Source organism: Lathyrus oleraceus, chromosome 5 (assembly GCF_024323335.1).
Source record: "Lathyrus oleraceus cultivar Zhongwan6 chromosome 5, CAAS_Psat_ZW6_1.0, whole genome shotgun sequence".
NCBI classification, from domain to species: domain Eukaryota; kingdom Viridiplantae; phylum Streptophyta; class Magnoliopsida; order Fabales; family Fabaceae; genus Lathyrus; species Lathyrus oleraceus.
In genome coordinates this window covers 51,587,210-51,600,557 of record NC_066583.1, presented here as the reverse complement: position 1 = coordinate 51,600,557, position 13,348 = coordinate 51,587,210, and the positions used below count along the sequence as shown (strand labels likewise).

Here is a 13,348-nt window from a genome sequence, read left to right as displayed (position 1 = left end):
AAGGACTAAATCCAGTGGTTTAGATTTAAAATCCGATGGTTTTAATTTTAGATCTGGAGGTTACGATTTTAAATTCAGTGTTTTTGATTTTAAATTAAAGGGTGACGAAGATGATGATGTCTCTGGTTGTGAGGAAGTATATTGAAAATAGAGATAGATGAAAAAGAAACAAAAGTCAGAGAAGAGAAGTTTGAGAGAGAAGTGAGAAGAAAAGAAGATGAAAAGTTAGAAAGGTGTTGAAAAAAGTGAAAAGAAAAAGTAGCGTGATTAGAGAAAAGAAGCGGGAAGAAATGAAATCTAAATATTTGGTTGGATGACAGATCAACTTAAAGAACAAAAATGACATTTTCAAACCATAAAATCTTCTTATACGATAGATAGAAATGAAATCAGAATATTTGGTTGAGTGACACATCAGTTTTAAGGATAAAAATGAAATTTATAAACCATAAAATCTTCTTACAATCGGAATATTTGGTTGGATGACAGATCAACTTTCGAGACAAAAATGAAAATTTCAAACTATAAAATCTTCCAAAAAAAAAAAAAATCAGAATATTTGATTAAGTGACGATTAAATTCAAGATAAAAATAAAATTTTCAAACCATAAAATCTTCTTATAGCAAAGATTTGTTCTTATCCAACCAAATCAAAATTTTATATATATAATAATCGTAACAAAATTTTTATTCACAAACACGAAAACGAATATCGAATCTCGCAACAATGGCGGAATTTTCACTTCCCAATGGTTCTTATTTCCTCGGATTTGACAGTTCAACTCAGTAAGATCACATCTACATTCTCACAATTTCATTTTCAATTTTCAATTCGATTTCATATTCGTTGCATGAAATTAAAATCTGAATTTGAATTTTTTGAAGATCGTTAAAGGCAACAGTTTTGGATTCAAATCTCAATATCATTGCTTCGGAATTGATTCACTTTGATTCAGATTTACCTCATTACAAAACCAAAGATGGTGTTTACAGAGACCAATCTATCAATGGAAGAATCGTTTCGCCCACGTTAATGTGGGTGGAAGCGCTTGATCTCATTTTTCAAAAGCTTTCAAAATCAAATTTGGATTTTTCCAAAATTTCCGCTGTTTCTGGTAGTGGACAACAGCATGGTAGTGTTTATTGGAAAATTGGTAGTTCTAAGATATTGTCATCATTGGATCATAAGAAACCTTTGTTGGAACAGCTTGAAAATGCTTTTTCGATTAAGGAGTCCCCGATTTGGATGGATTGTAGTACCACGGTTGAGTGTAGGGCGATAGAGAAGGCTTGTGGGGGTGCTTTGGAGTTGGCGAAAGTGACAGGTTCGCGCGCTTATGAGAGATTTACTGGACCTCAGATTAAGAAAATATTTGATCATCAGCCTGAGGTTTATAATAACACGGAGAGGATCTCGCTTGTTAGCTCCTTCATGGCGTCGCTTTTTGTTGGTGCTTATGCTGCTATTGATCATTCTGATGGCGGAGGCATGAATTTAATGGATATCAAAGAAAAGGCTTGGTCTAAAGTTGCACTTGAGGTTTTTAGTGTTACTAATTTTGCCTTAAATTGGTTTTTCATGTACTAGCTAATATGCCTATGTTCATGTTTGATCAATGTTAATATATATGAGTTATAATGGTTGTTGCAGGCAACTGCCCCTGGCTTGGAGTCAAAACTTGGAAATTTGGCTCCTGCATATGCTGTTGCTGGAAATATTGCTTCATATTTTGTAGAGAGGTTTGTTTTGAGTGTTTTTGTTTCTCCTTTTGAATGCAAGCAAACTCAAATCGAGTTTGTTGCATGCATGATACAAATACATGCATTGTTAAAGAAATAGTTAGCACTCATAGAATTGCCAACCTAATACATGCTACTCTATTTATCTCCTATATGAAGTGGTTTAAATACATTTTTCGGTAAAATATAATTATGTATATTCTGCCTTTTAAGCCTTTTCTTAATGAGATAGAGAGCTATTTGTTTGCTTGCTGTCTCCAACAAGTTTGAGAAACAATGTTGCATGGTAAGGATGTGAAATCGTCTCACAGCCACTTGCTGACCAAAATGGTCCATGTTGTCTGATGATTGATTTACTACTGAATGCATGGGAAATCTATTTGTAAATTCCAGTATGAAACTGCTATGGTTCTCCATCCACTTGTTGCATCTGTGACGAGCTATATCAAACGCTTGGACTGATAACTGAAGTTTATTTGTTTCATATTAGATATCACTTTAACAAGGATTGCCTCGTCGTTCAATGGTCAGGAGATAACCCCAACAGTGTGGCAGGTGCTATAATTTTTTCAATACATGTTCTACAATTTTATCTCTGATTTTATATTATCCTCCTAGTGAGATTTACTTATATACTTCAGTCAAAGTTCAAACGGTAAAATTCAACCTCCCTCTGGGGAGAATGAAAATTTAAAAAATAAGTCTTGTAATGTATGTTTGATTCCACTTTTGGATGAGGAAAAATTGATTCGAGGAGGCGTAAAATTGGTTTTGACATGTTTAGTTGTTATATGGTAGAACCGATTTCGCCTTTGAAATGGATTCTAACTTGATGCTAGAATTTGGAGTCTTTGCCTCCACAGTTGAATTTTAGCTTTGAATCTATTCAAACACTTTGAAATGAATGCATCTGAACATAAATCATTTTACATTCATAACCAAATTCACACATTATCCCTATTTTTCTCTGCTTGTCCTAAACCTATATCATCCATGTCTGCAGGTCTGACACTGAATATTCCAGGAGATCTCGCCATCAGCCTCGGCACTAGTGATACTGTATGTTATGATACAGGGTCTTAAGTTACCTTACTTGTGTTGGTCTATCATAATTGTGTACTAAGAAACCTAAGAAATGACATCAGCTTCATATATTACCAATGGAGGAATGCTGACTATTTTGTTGCTAAATCCCATTAAATGTTTCCATATTAGCATACAAGCAACTTTTTAAAATGCAAACTAATGCCATTACTTTTAGTTATAATACATTCTAATTTGTCTCTCAGGTATTTATGATCACTAAAGATCCTAATCCAGGGTTAGAGGGGCATGTCTTCCCTAGTCCTGTTGATGCAGAAGGTTACATGGTAATGTTAGTCTACAAAAATGGATCCCTTACCCGAGAAGGTAGTCTTGTTATCCTTAGTGTCTGGTACACTTATTGCTTATTTGCATATACATCCCACTTAAAATAATTCTGCTAGTTTCTAATTCTGGACTCTCTCATTTGTCAGATGTGCGTAACCATTACGCGGAAAATTCTTGGGATACTTTCAATAAATTTCTGCAGCAGACACAACCTTTGAATGGTGCGTATCATGAAATTTATGCTATGTTATACATATTTCAATCTGCGATCTCACAATGCCTTTTCTGTTAACAGGTGGGAAGTTAGGTTTTTACTACAAGGAGCATGAAATTCTACCTCCTCTTCCTGGTTGCCGATTTATTTTCCCGTCTATTAAATTACTTGTACTCAACACTATATAGACCCTGCTTTACTCAAGAAGTTGCTAACGATTTTTTTTATGGGCTCAGTTGGTTACCACCGCTATGTTATAGAAAATTTCTCAGGCGCATTGGATGGAATGAAGGAGCAGGAAGTGAAGGAGTTTGATCCTCCATCTGAGGTTAAGAAATACCTGGCAATTCATTTGTATAGTTGAAATCCTAGATAAAAAAATTCTATTGAACAATAAGCTATATTTGCAGGTACGAGGATTAATTGAGGGTCAATTTCTCTCAATGCGCGCTCATGCTGAAAGATTCGGTATGCCTTCTCCACCAAAGCGAATTATAGCCACTGGTGGAGCATCGGCCAATCAGTGCATCCTCAGCTCAATAGCTACAATTTTTGGCAGTGATGTTTATACAGTTCAAAGACCTGGTAAGCAAAAATCGGCAATCTCTGCTTGAGTATAAGTGATTACTGATTGGTGATGTTAAAGTTTCTTGTGCATGTTTATACATGTACATATGTATTCCCACTGCAACTCTATTTATTCATCAAAATGGCGATCTTGTTGCCCTGTCCTTATTTGCAAGTGATGAACTCAACTAATCAAATTGAAAATTCTTCAACTTGGTGACAGATTCAGCTTCTCTTGGAGCTGCAGTGAGAGCTGCTCATGGCTGGCTTTGCAATAAGAAGGGTGGTTTCTTACCGATATCAGATATGTACATGGATAAATTGGAGAAAACATCTTTAAGCTGCAAGCTTTCAGCTAGTGCTGGTGATCAGGAGTTGTTTTCCAAGTATGCTGCTGTAATGAAAAAGAGAACCGAGATAGAGAATCGTCTGGTTGAAAAGCTTGGACGCGTTTGAAATATTTCACTTTCTATTTTGATCTGAATTCTTTGCTGGAAAGGAAAAGTCCTTACTGAGTTTTTTTCACTTTCTGTGAATAGAATAAAGTGATTCCATAAGTTAAGCATCACTTATACTATGAAATGAAATAAAAGGTGGTGTTAAATGTGGCTAAAGCCTTCTAAGTTTTAAATTTAAGTTTATGATGCAATGATTATTGCTATTATTGCTAACAACCAAGCCAAAATGAAAATAACATGGCATTGTGCTAAATCTCTCATGGCATAGTACAAGATTTTATAATTCATTTTGCCATGTTTCTAGTGCTTAAAATCAAATTTCTTTTACATATTTTTCACTAAGCTGAAGGTAAACATTTTAGTGCAAAATTTTCACATGGTTCAGATCGATGCAAATCACACTAATTTTGAGAACAAAGAAAAAATATCATCAATAGTACTCTTTCAAAACCTTCTACTTCTAGTTTGTTATATGCATAGTGGATACGATGCAATGCTATGGTTTTGGCATGGATCGCCATTCAATTGTTGATTATATTGTAAAATTTGTGATTTGAATTGATATTGGTGTTGGTGTTTTGAAAACTTTTGTGAATTATGTTATCTCGTATTGACATCTTCTACATTTTTTACTTACAAGGATAAAAATTTGATGGCCCTAACACTACCAACGAAAATCAAGCTAGAGATTAGGAAGAACCTCCCTCCATCAACCGAACAAAAATCTCCAAAAACAACTTAAGACCACTACCCCAAGAGAATGGGTCAAGACTCTCAAAATCACTATTGGCTAAGCAAAGGATAGTGTTCGTAAATCAGTTTTAAAAAAGTACAAGAATAAGTCGGTGGTCTATCAAAAAAACTATTTTCAAATAAGACAAGTGTTTACATCTTTCATATTCTCATCGATAAGCAATTTACTTGTAAAAATGAAATTGTTTCGGGATTTTCAAATAGTTCATATTGTTGAGTGTCAAATCATGGAAAGTCCCCCTTCGATCCTACCTGACTCCCCTAAGGAAGAAAATAATCTCAAATAGTGAAATAATATCTCTCGACAAGACAAAAATTCTCTCAAACCATCGAAAAATCTTATACCACATATTTTCCACCATACTACAAATAACAAACAAATGAGATGCTGACTACCAACCCAACACGCAACCCACACAAATTACATGATTAAGAATAACTTTTTCTTTTTAAAGATTATCTCTCGCTGGGATCTTAAAAATAGGAGGATTTTCCAAGAGAAGACCGCCACTCTTGATGAAGCCAAGATGTGATCAAAAAAATAGAGGAGATACTATTAATAGAATTTACCTAAAAAATAACAACATAAGAAGATGAAACATACTAGAAACCATTTTTCCGTATACACCAATTCTAACAATACTTCTTCAAGGTCATGATAGTACTCTGAATAGTCCTAAGTAGGACATCACCAAATCTTACTCATAGTCAAAGAGAGATCTCATCCATTAAAAGTCAAAAATCAAAGTCCCATCAATCAAAAAACGTATCTCACCCATCTTCCTTTTTTTGGTTGGAGATGGGATAAAGCATCTGGAAAGTGATTCTAAGAGGAATTTATCCCACACACGAATTATCCCCAAAATAGGCAAACATACTTGATCCCAAATTTTAACTTAATCCTTGATTAAATCAATCAGAGATATCACTAGATTTAGATCCTAGAAGAGAGCCCTTTTTTCCATAAAGTGTAAGCAGGTCTGAGGTTAGAAGACCTTCCCCTAAACTATAGGAAACAACAAGATCACCATATCTAAAATACAAGATATCTCTCTAGAGACTTAAGGTTTGCGAGATCAACCTCTAACACCACTTACCAAGTAATGCTAGACTAATTAAACAAAGGTCTTGAACACTAAAACCACATCTCCTCTTGGGTTTGCAGACTTTAGACCATCTCACCCAAGGAAATTTACTAATATAAATAGCCTCACCCTACAAGAACCTCTTCTAAATCTTAAATATTCTTTGTCATACCTTGGCTGGCATTTTGAGGGAAAATGAGAAGAAAATAGGAACTGCGTTAAGAACTGAATTAGGAAGAATCACTCCACCCCTGACTAACCTACATGTGATTCTAAGAAAGTAAGTGTATTGAAAGGAAAGAAACTAACGGTTCTCAAGTGGTCTTAAGGCGGAGATTATCCCCAACCGGAAGACCAAGATACTTTAAGGAGAGGGATTGGTGATAACAATGAGTGAAGTCACTAGTAAAATTCATAAAAGAGGGATCAATATTTATCCCAATAAGACTTGTCTTAGAAAAATTAATCATGAGACTGAAATCAAGCACAAAAAACCTCTAAGAACATGTTTAATAACAAAGATTCTCTATTCAATCCTTTGTTAGTTGGTCCCATTGCTTCAGACCCCTCTGAATAGTTATCTCCTTGTTTGGGGATCCATTAGCCAAGAGAACAAGATTTCCTACAAACACATAAGCACGCATCTAGGGACACAATTTTTCGTTGAAACCAAACCTAACAAGTATATAGTCCAAAAATCTCCAACTGAAAGAGTTATAGGACTTGTCAAAATCCACCTTAAGGATGAGGTACTCCTTAGTTTTCTTAGCAATGTCAACCAACTCATTAATAGTGACTACCCTCATTGATCAAAATTGTCCATTAAGAAAAGCTTATTGATTAGACGAAATGAGTTCATCCATAACCTTGGATAACCTTGTCGCTAACACTTTTGTCACAAGCTTATATAGAGATCCAATCAAAGAGGAGAAACTATGAGGGAGGGAATTCATGCACTGAAACTGCCCAAACAATAAACTCATGTCCTCTTTAATAAGAGGCCAAAATCTCTTTAAAAAAAGAGAAATTGAACACACACACACACAGAGAGAGAGAGAGAGAGAGAGAGAGAGCACCACATATAATTGGAGTCCATCAGAAAGAGGTTCTTGAATTTGGTGGGTGAAAAATATTGTCACCTCCTATCTAATCTCATCAACTCCCTCCAACCAAGTATAACAAACCCGAAGAGTCAAAATAGAATTTCTCATACTTTTATACTTAACACAAGAGTGAAAAACATGTATTGGCATCACTTTTCTTTAACCTCTTAGCTTTAGACATTTGGAACAATTGAGAGTTTTTAACTCTAAGTTAGAACCGACAATGTGTTATTGCCTTCAACCTATTAGCTAAGTCAGATTATTGGGCGACTCCTTAATCCACTTTTAATTCCAAACTCCCAATCTCCTCTCTCAAAGAAACAATGTGATAAGCCATAGTACTAAAAACCTCATTGTTCTAAACTTTCAATTCATCTTTAGAGACTTGAGTTTCTCTTTAGAAACAAACGATTTTCATCCTAGCGAAATAGAATTGTTCCAACTATAATGAACCAGCTTACTAAACTTTCAATTATACAACCAATGATTATTAATTCTAAAAGTTTTAGGCCCCCACTTATGATTGGCATTGCGAAGGACAATGAGATAATGATTAGAGATGTCTCTAGGAACGGCCCATTTAGACATTAAACCACATTTCTCACACCAAGCATCTGACACTAGGATCTTATCTTGCCTACTAGCATCCCCTATGTTAGGTTCAAACCAAGTAAAATGCATGCCTAAGAGAGGTAGATCAATTAGGTCCATCTGGGAGATAAGCTAATGAAATCAAGGCAATCAGCTAACCCATCCAAACGAAGACGACTTCCCACGCTGATTCTCTCAGCACTAGAGAAAACTGAATTAAAATTTACAAAAACACACCACGGTTTATCGTATATGTGCCTTTTACACATAATGATATCATCTCATATGGCTCTCTTTTCAAATAATGCACACTTAGAATGGACATTAACCACAAAGCATGAGGACTTGGATTCTCTCAACTCAAGATAAACACCAAGAAAATCCAACCCGGGGAAGAAAACTTAGAGACCCCTTTTGAAGTATACCAAATAGAGAGAATAACTCTACTATTACCAATGACTGGAATAAAACTCCACTCATAGAAAGAATTTCCCCATAAAAAATGCACTAAAGAGGTAGATACCTCATTGAGCTTAGTTTCTTGAATTGTCACAAACTCTAAAAAAATTGGAAGAAATAAACTCCTTGACCTATGCATTTCTTAATCCTTCTCCTAAGTCCACAGACATTAAAGGACGCCTTGACGGCCTAGTAAGTTTCTGTTGACAATTTCTCCTTTTTAAATCCATTAATCTAGAAACTTCTTCCTCTTTACTCAAATTGAAGGAACAACCTAGTTGCCTATCTAACTTCTAAACCTAGCAGGTTTCTATCGAAAATTTCTCCTTTGTAAATCCATTAATCTAGTAATTTCTTCCTTTTTTCTCAACTTGAAGGAACAACCTAGTCGCCTATCTAACTTTCAAGATTAAAGAACTAAAAAGCTCTAGAGTACTAAGTCTTTTTTTAGAATTAGGGTGAGAGCACTATCCTAGAAACAAAATTCAATAGAAAAACAAAGTCTATCAATACATCATTAAATTTGGTGAGGAGTGGAGTGCACTAGAGTCAAGTGATCTAGAACAGACTCAGTGAGAAAATGAATTCACATTTCCACTTCCATCCTCTTGTCAACAATAGCCTTTGTCTGTACATTTCAAGCAATTATTTGTTTGTTCTTGTTACATGAAAGATTTTAACTATAACTGCTGACTAAATTTCTTATTTTATTGCCTCAAGTAAAAATAAAATCAATCGGAATTAAATCTTGATTGACATATTATGACAAATTTAAAACAGTACAACTATTTTGTAATCTAAATAATTTTTTGAATATCAAACCAATTCTCTCAAACGGTCTTATTTCTATGGTAGTAATTTCACCTTTTGCAGCAGAGGAGTCAATTTGAAATTTCCTTAAGTTGAAGAGATAAATGATAAAGTGATTTATCTATTAAAAAAATTGCAATTCTTGATTAAATTTTCAAATTGTTGTTTCGCATTCAAGTTATTTATCTGAAAGAAAACATTATATGTATGATTTCATCCTAAGTAATCTAATTTTATCAAGAAGGGTGTACTTGGTTTTAGTTTACTAGCAGCCTCTCTGTTAGGTTGAAATCAAGTAAAATTCATGCCTAAGAGGGGTAGATCAATTAGGTCCATCTAGGAGATAAAGCTAATGAAACCAAGGCGATCAGCTGACCCATCCAAACGAAGACGACTTCCCACCGATTCTCTCGGCACTAGAAAAACCTGAATTAAAATTCACAAAAACACCCAACATTTAACCGCATATACTCTTTACGCATAATGATATCATCTCACATAACTCTCTTTTCAAATAATGCATACTTAGAATAGTCATTAACCGCAAAGCAATGGGACTTGGATGCTCTCCACTCAAGACAAACATCAAAAAAATTCAACCTTGAGAAGAAAACTTAAAGGCGCCTTTTGAACTACACCAATAGAGAAGACCTTCATTATTACCAATTACCAATGACACACCAAATAGAGAGAAGACCTCCACTATTACCAATGATCGGAATAAAACTCTATTCATAGAAAGAATTTCTCAATAAGAAATGCGCCAAAGAGGTAGACGCTTCGCTGAGTTTAGTTTCTTGAATTGTCACAAACTCCAAAAATATTAAAAGAAATAAACTCATTGACAGATACATTCTTAATCCTACTCTTAAGCCCACAAACATTAAAGGATCGAATCATCATCTATACACGACGCCTTAACGATCTAGAAGATTGACGCCTTAACGATCTAGAAGGTTGACGCCTTAACGATCTAGAAGGTTTCTGATGACCTCATTTATAAATCCACTAATCTAGCAACTTCTTCCTTTTACTCAACTTGAAGGAACAACCTAGTTGTCTATCTAACTTCCAAAGCTTTTTAAGAAGGTAATTTCTTTTCAAGGGCATCAGAACTAACACAAATCCCAAAGGGATGTAGAAAGGACACTCATCAAGATTTACGGACAAAAAAAGCTCTAGAGCACCAAGTCCATTTTTTAGAATTGAGGTGGAGTGTGCACTAGAGTCAACCGATCCATTTTTATTTCCTTTTATTTTGCTAGCACTAAATTGCATATTTTATTGATCCCTCGTAATCTCAATCTTGATATGTCAAAGAAATTCAAGACTCTATTGGTCATTTAATAGTACAGCTATTTTGCAACCTAAATAATTTTTTGAATTTCAAACCAATTCTCTCAAACGGTCCTATAGCTATGGTAGGGAGCAGCGATTTGTCTGAACAAATTTTTTTGCAATTCCTGGCTAAATTTTAAAATAGTTGTTGCACATTCAATTTATTTACCTTAGAAAATATTATATGTATAATGATATATACATTTTCATGTATGATTTCATCCTAAGTAAAGCTAATTTTATCCATGGAGTCATTTAAATTTGTCCCTTCCAGCACAGCTTAATGGAACAATATTAAAACTGATTTTAGAAGACAAACGAAAAAGAGCAATGGAACAATATTTAAAACCGATTGTAGAAGATTGAAAAGAGCAATTCCCAGCAATAGAGTGCAGATTTAATTTTGTGTGCTAAGCATAGCACAATCGATTACAAGCATTCAAAATCAACACATAATTGTTCAATACAACAAATAGCAAAAAAGCACATTGCACAACACAAAAGAACAAGCCCTGCAAGATCTAGTACTCTTCCTCACCTAAACCATCATCATCTCCATCACCAGACTCAGCACCAACCTCTTCATAATCCTTCTCAAGTGCAGCAAGATCCTCACGAGCCTCAGAGAATTCTCCTTCCTCCATACCCTCACCAACATACCAATGCACGAAAGCACGCTTGGCATACATAAGATCAAACTTATGATCAATCCTCGAAAACACCTCAGCAACACTGGTAGAATTAGAGATCATACACACAGCCCTCTGCACCTTGGCAAGATCACCACCAGGAACAACAGTTGGAGGCTGATAATTGATACCACACTTGAACCCAGTTGGACACCAATCAACAAACTGAATGGTCCTCTTGGTCTTGATGGTTGCAACAGCAGCATTCACGTCTTTAGGCACAACATCACCACGGTACATCAAACAACAAGCCATGTATTTCCCGTGACGAGGGTCGCACTTCGCCATCATGGAAGAAGGTTCAAAAGCACTGTTGGTGATCTCAGCAACAGAGAGCTGCTCATGATAAGCTTTCTCAGCAGAGATAACAGGTGCATATGAGGAAAGCATGAAGTGGATCCTAGGGTAAGGAACCAAGTTGGTTTGAAACTCTGTAACATCAACATTAAGGGCACCATCAAACCTCAAAGAGGCAGTGAGGGATGAAATCACCTGCAAAATCAAATCAAACCCATCAAATTTTGTTTCCACAATTCAAATCAAACAAATTCCAAATTTCGTTTCAAGATCAAATCTTGATATATATAGCTACCTGAGAGACAAGGCGATTGAGGTTGGTGTAAGTGGGACGCTCAATATCAAGAGAACGTCTGCATATATCATAGATGGCTTCATTGTCGAGAAGGACAGCAACATCTGTGTGTTCAAGGAGGGAATGGGTTGAAAGAACACTGTTGTAAGGTTCAACAACAGAGGTTGAAACCTGAGGAGATGGATAAACGGTGAAACCCAACTTGGATTTTTTCCCGTAATCAACAGAAAGACGCTCCAACAGAAGAGAACCCAAACCAGATCCGGTTCCACCACCCACAGCATTGAACACAAGAAAACCTTGAAGACCTGTGCAGTTATCAGCTAGCTTCCTGATCCTGTCAAGGCACAGATCAACAATCTCCTTCCCAACTGAAACACATAGATCCAATTCATATATCAGATTCAAATTCAAATAAACAACATAACGAGACACAAACCATGAAATTGAAAAATGGAAAACCTACTGGTGTAATGACCACGGGCGAAATTGTTAGCTGCATCCTCTTTACCGCTGATGAGTTGCTCAGGGTGAAAAAGCTGGCGGTAAGCACCGGTCCTAACCTCATCGATGACGGTAGGTTCAAGATCGACAAAGACGGCGCGTGGAACATGCTTTCCGGCACCGGTTTCGCTGAAAAACGTATTGAAGGCGTCATCTCCTCCTCCAACAGTTTTATCCCCGGGCATCTGGCCATCAGGCTGGTAAAACAAAAACAAAATCAACACCGATTAATCAATCAATCAATCAAAAACACACACAGAAATTGAAGATCTACTATTAAAACTTCAAAAAATTGAAGAAAAAAATTAAAAACCCTAATTTGTTGAATTTGGTACCTGAATGCCATGTTCGAGGCAGTAAAGCTCCCAGCAGGCGTTTCCGACCTGGATACCGGCTTGACCGATGTGAATCGAAATGCACTCCCTCATTTTCGCTGGAAAATTGAACGAAGAAGACAAAGGTTGAAGAAAATGGAAGAAGAGGAGTTGCGTTTATTAAGACGCTTCTCCTTTGTGAAAATTGTGATGAATGAGAAATGGAAATGGAAGAGGTTATTATATAATAGAGCGAAAAGGAACTAAATTTGAAATGTATGGTTAGGAATTAACTAGGGTTGGGTTACCCTGGTTTTACAGCCATTTTTTTATTGTTACGATTACTACAGCCTGGCAAACGACCGTTGAGCGTTTTCATTTTTGAATTTTGATTTCATTCCCTCCCCGAAATCCAAGGAATGCCATTGTTTTTTGTTTTTTTTACCTTCTCTTACTTCCCAACCGACCAACAAAAATAAAAATTGATGGATACTTTTAAGAAATTTTTTTTAAAAAGAATTTTTTTAAAAAAGAAATTTCCTTGAAAATATCCTATTTTAAAAATTATTTTCCAATTACTTTATTTTAAAATATCCTATTTTACTTCATATATCCTATTTTGAAAATATCCTACTTTATTTTTTCCTTAAAATTTTATGTTACTTAGATGGGTTTCATTTTTTTAAATTGTATTACTTTAATTAATAATTATTTGTTAGTTTTTCTAATCATGACTACATTAGTTCCATAACTGTACTGG

General features: G+C 35.4%; 2 protein-coding genes across 2 annotated transcripts; one reads left to right on the top strand and one right to left on the bottom strand.

The window, feature by feature from the left end:
* The first annotated feature begins 589 nt into the window (after window positions 1–589).
* On the top strand, window positions 590–4,506 carry LOC127083880 (xylulose kinase 2). Its single transcript, XM_051024239.1, has 11 exons — window positions 590–786; window positions 886–1,540; window positions 1,652–1,740; window positions 2,231–2,295; window positions 2,744–2,799; window positions 3,030–3,150; window positions 3,258–3,332; window positions 3,407–3,460; window positions 3,562–3,653; window positions 3,736–3,910; window positions 4,116–4,506. Exons 1-11 carry the CDS (start codon window positions 728–730, stop codon window positions 4,346–4,348), a joined length of 1,674 nt encoding a protein of 557 aa, XP_050880196.1. The 5' UTR covers window positions 590–727; the 3' UTR covers window positions 4,349–4,506.
* A 6,312-nt stretch (window positions 4,507–10,818) lies between these two features.
* On the bottom strand, window positions 10,819–12,804 carry LOC127083879 (tubulin alpha-1 chain). The gene is made up of 4 exons (NM_001426889.1): window positions 12,610–12,804; window positions 12,237–12,471; window positions 11,771–12,141; window positions 10,819–11,670 (listed from the first exon to the last, which is right to left on the bottom strand). Exons 1-4 carry the CDS (start codon window positions 12,700–12,702, stop codon window positions 11,011–11,013), a joined length of 1,359 nt encoding a protein of 452 aa, NP_001413818.1. The 5' UTR covers window positions 12,703–12,804; the 3' UTR covers window positions 10,819–11,010.
* Window positions 12,805–13,348: the final 544 nt, after the last annotated feature.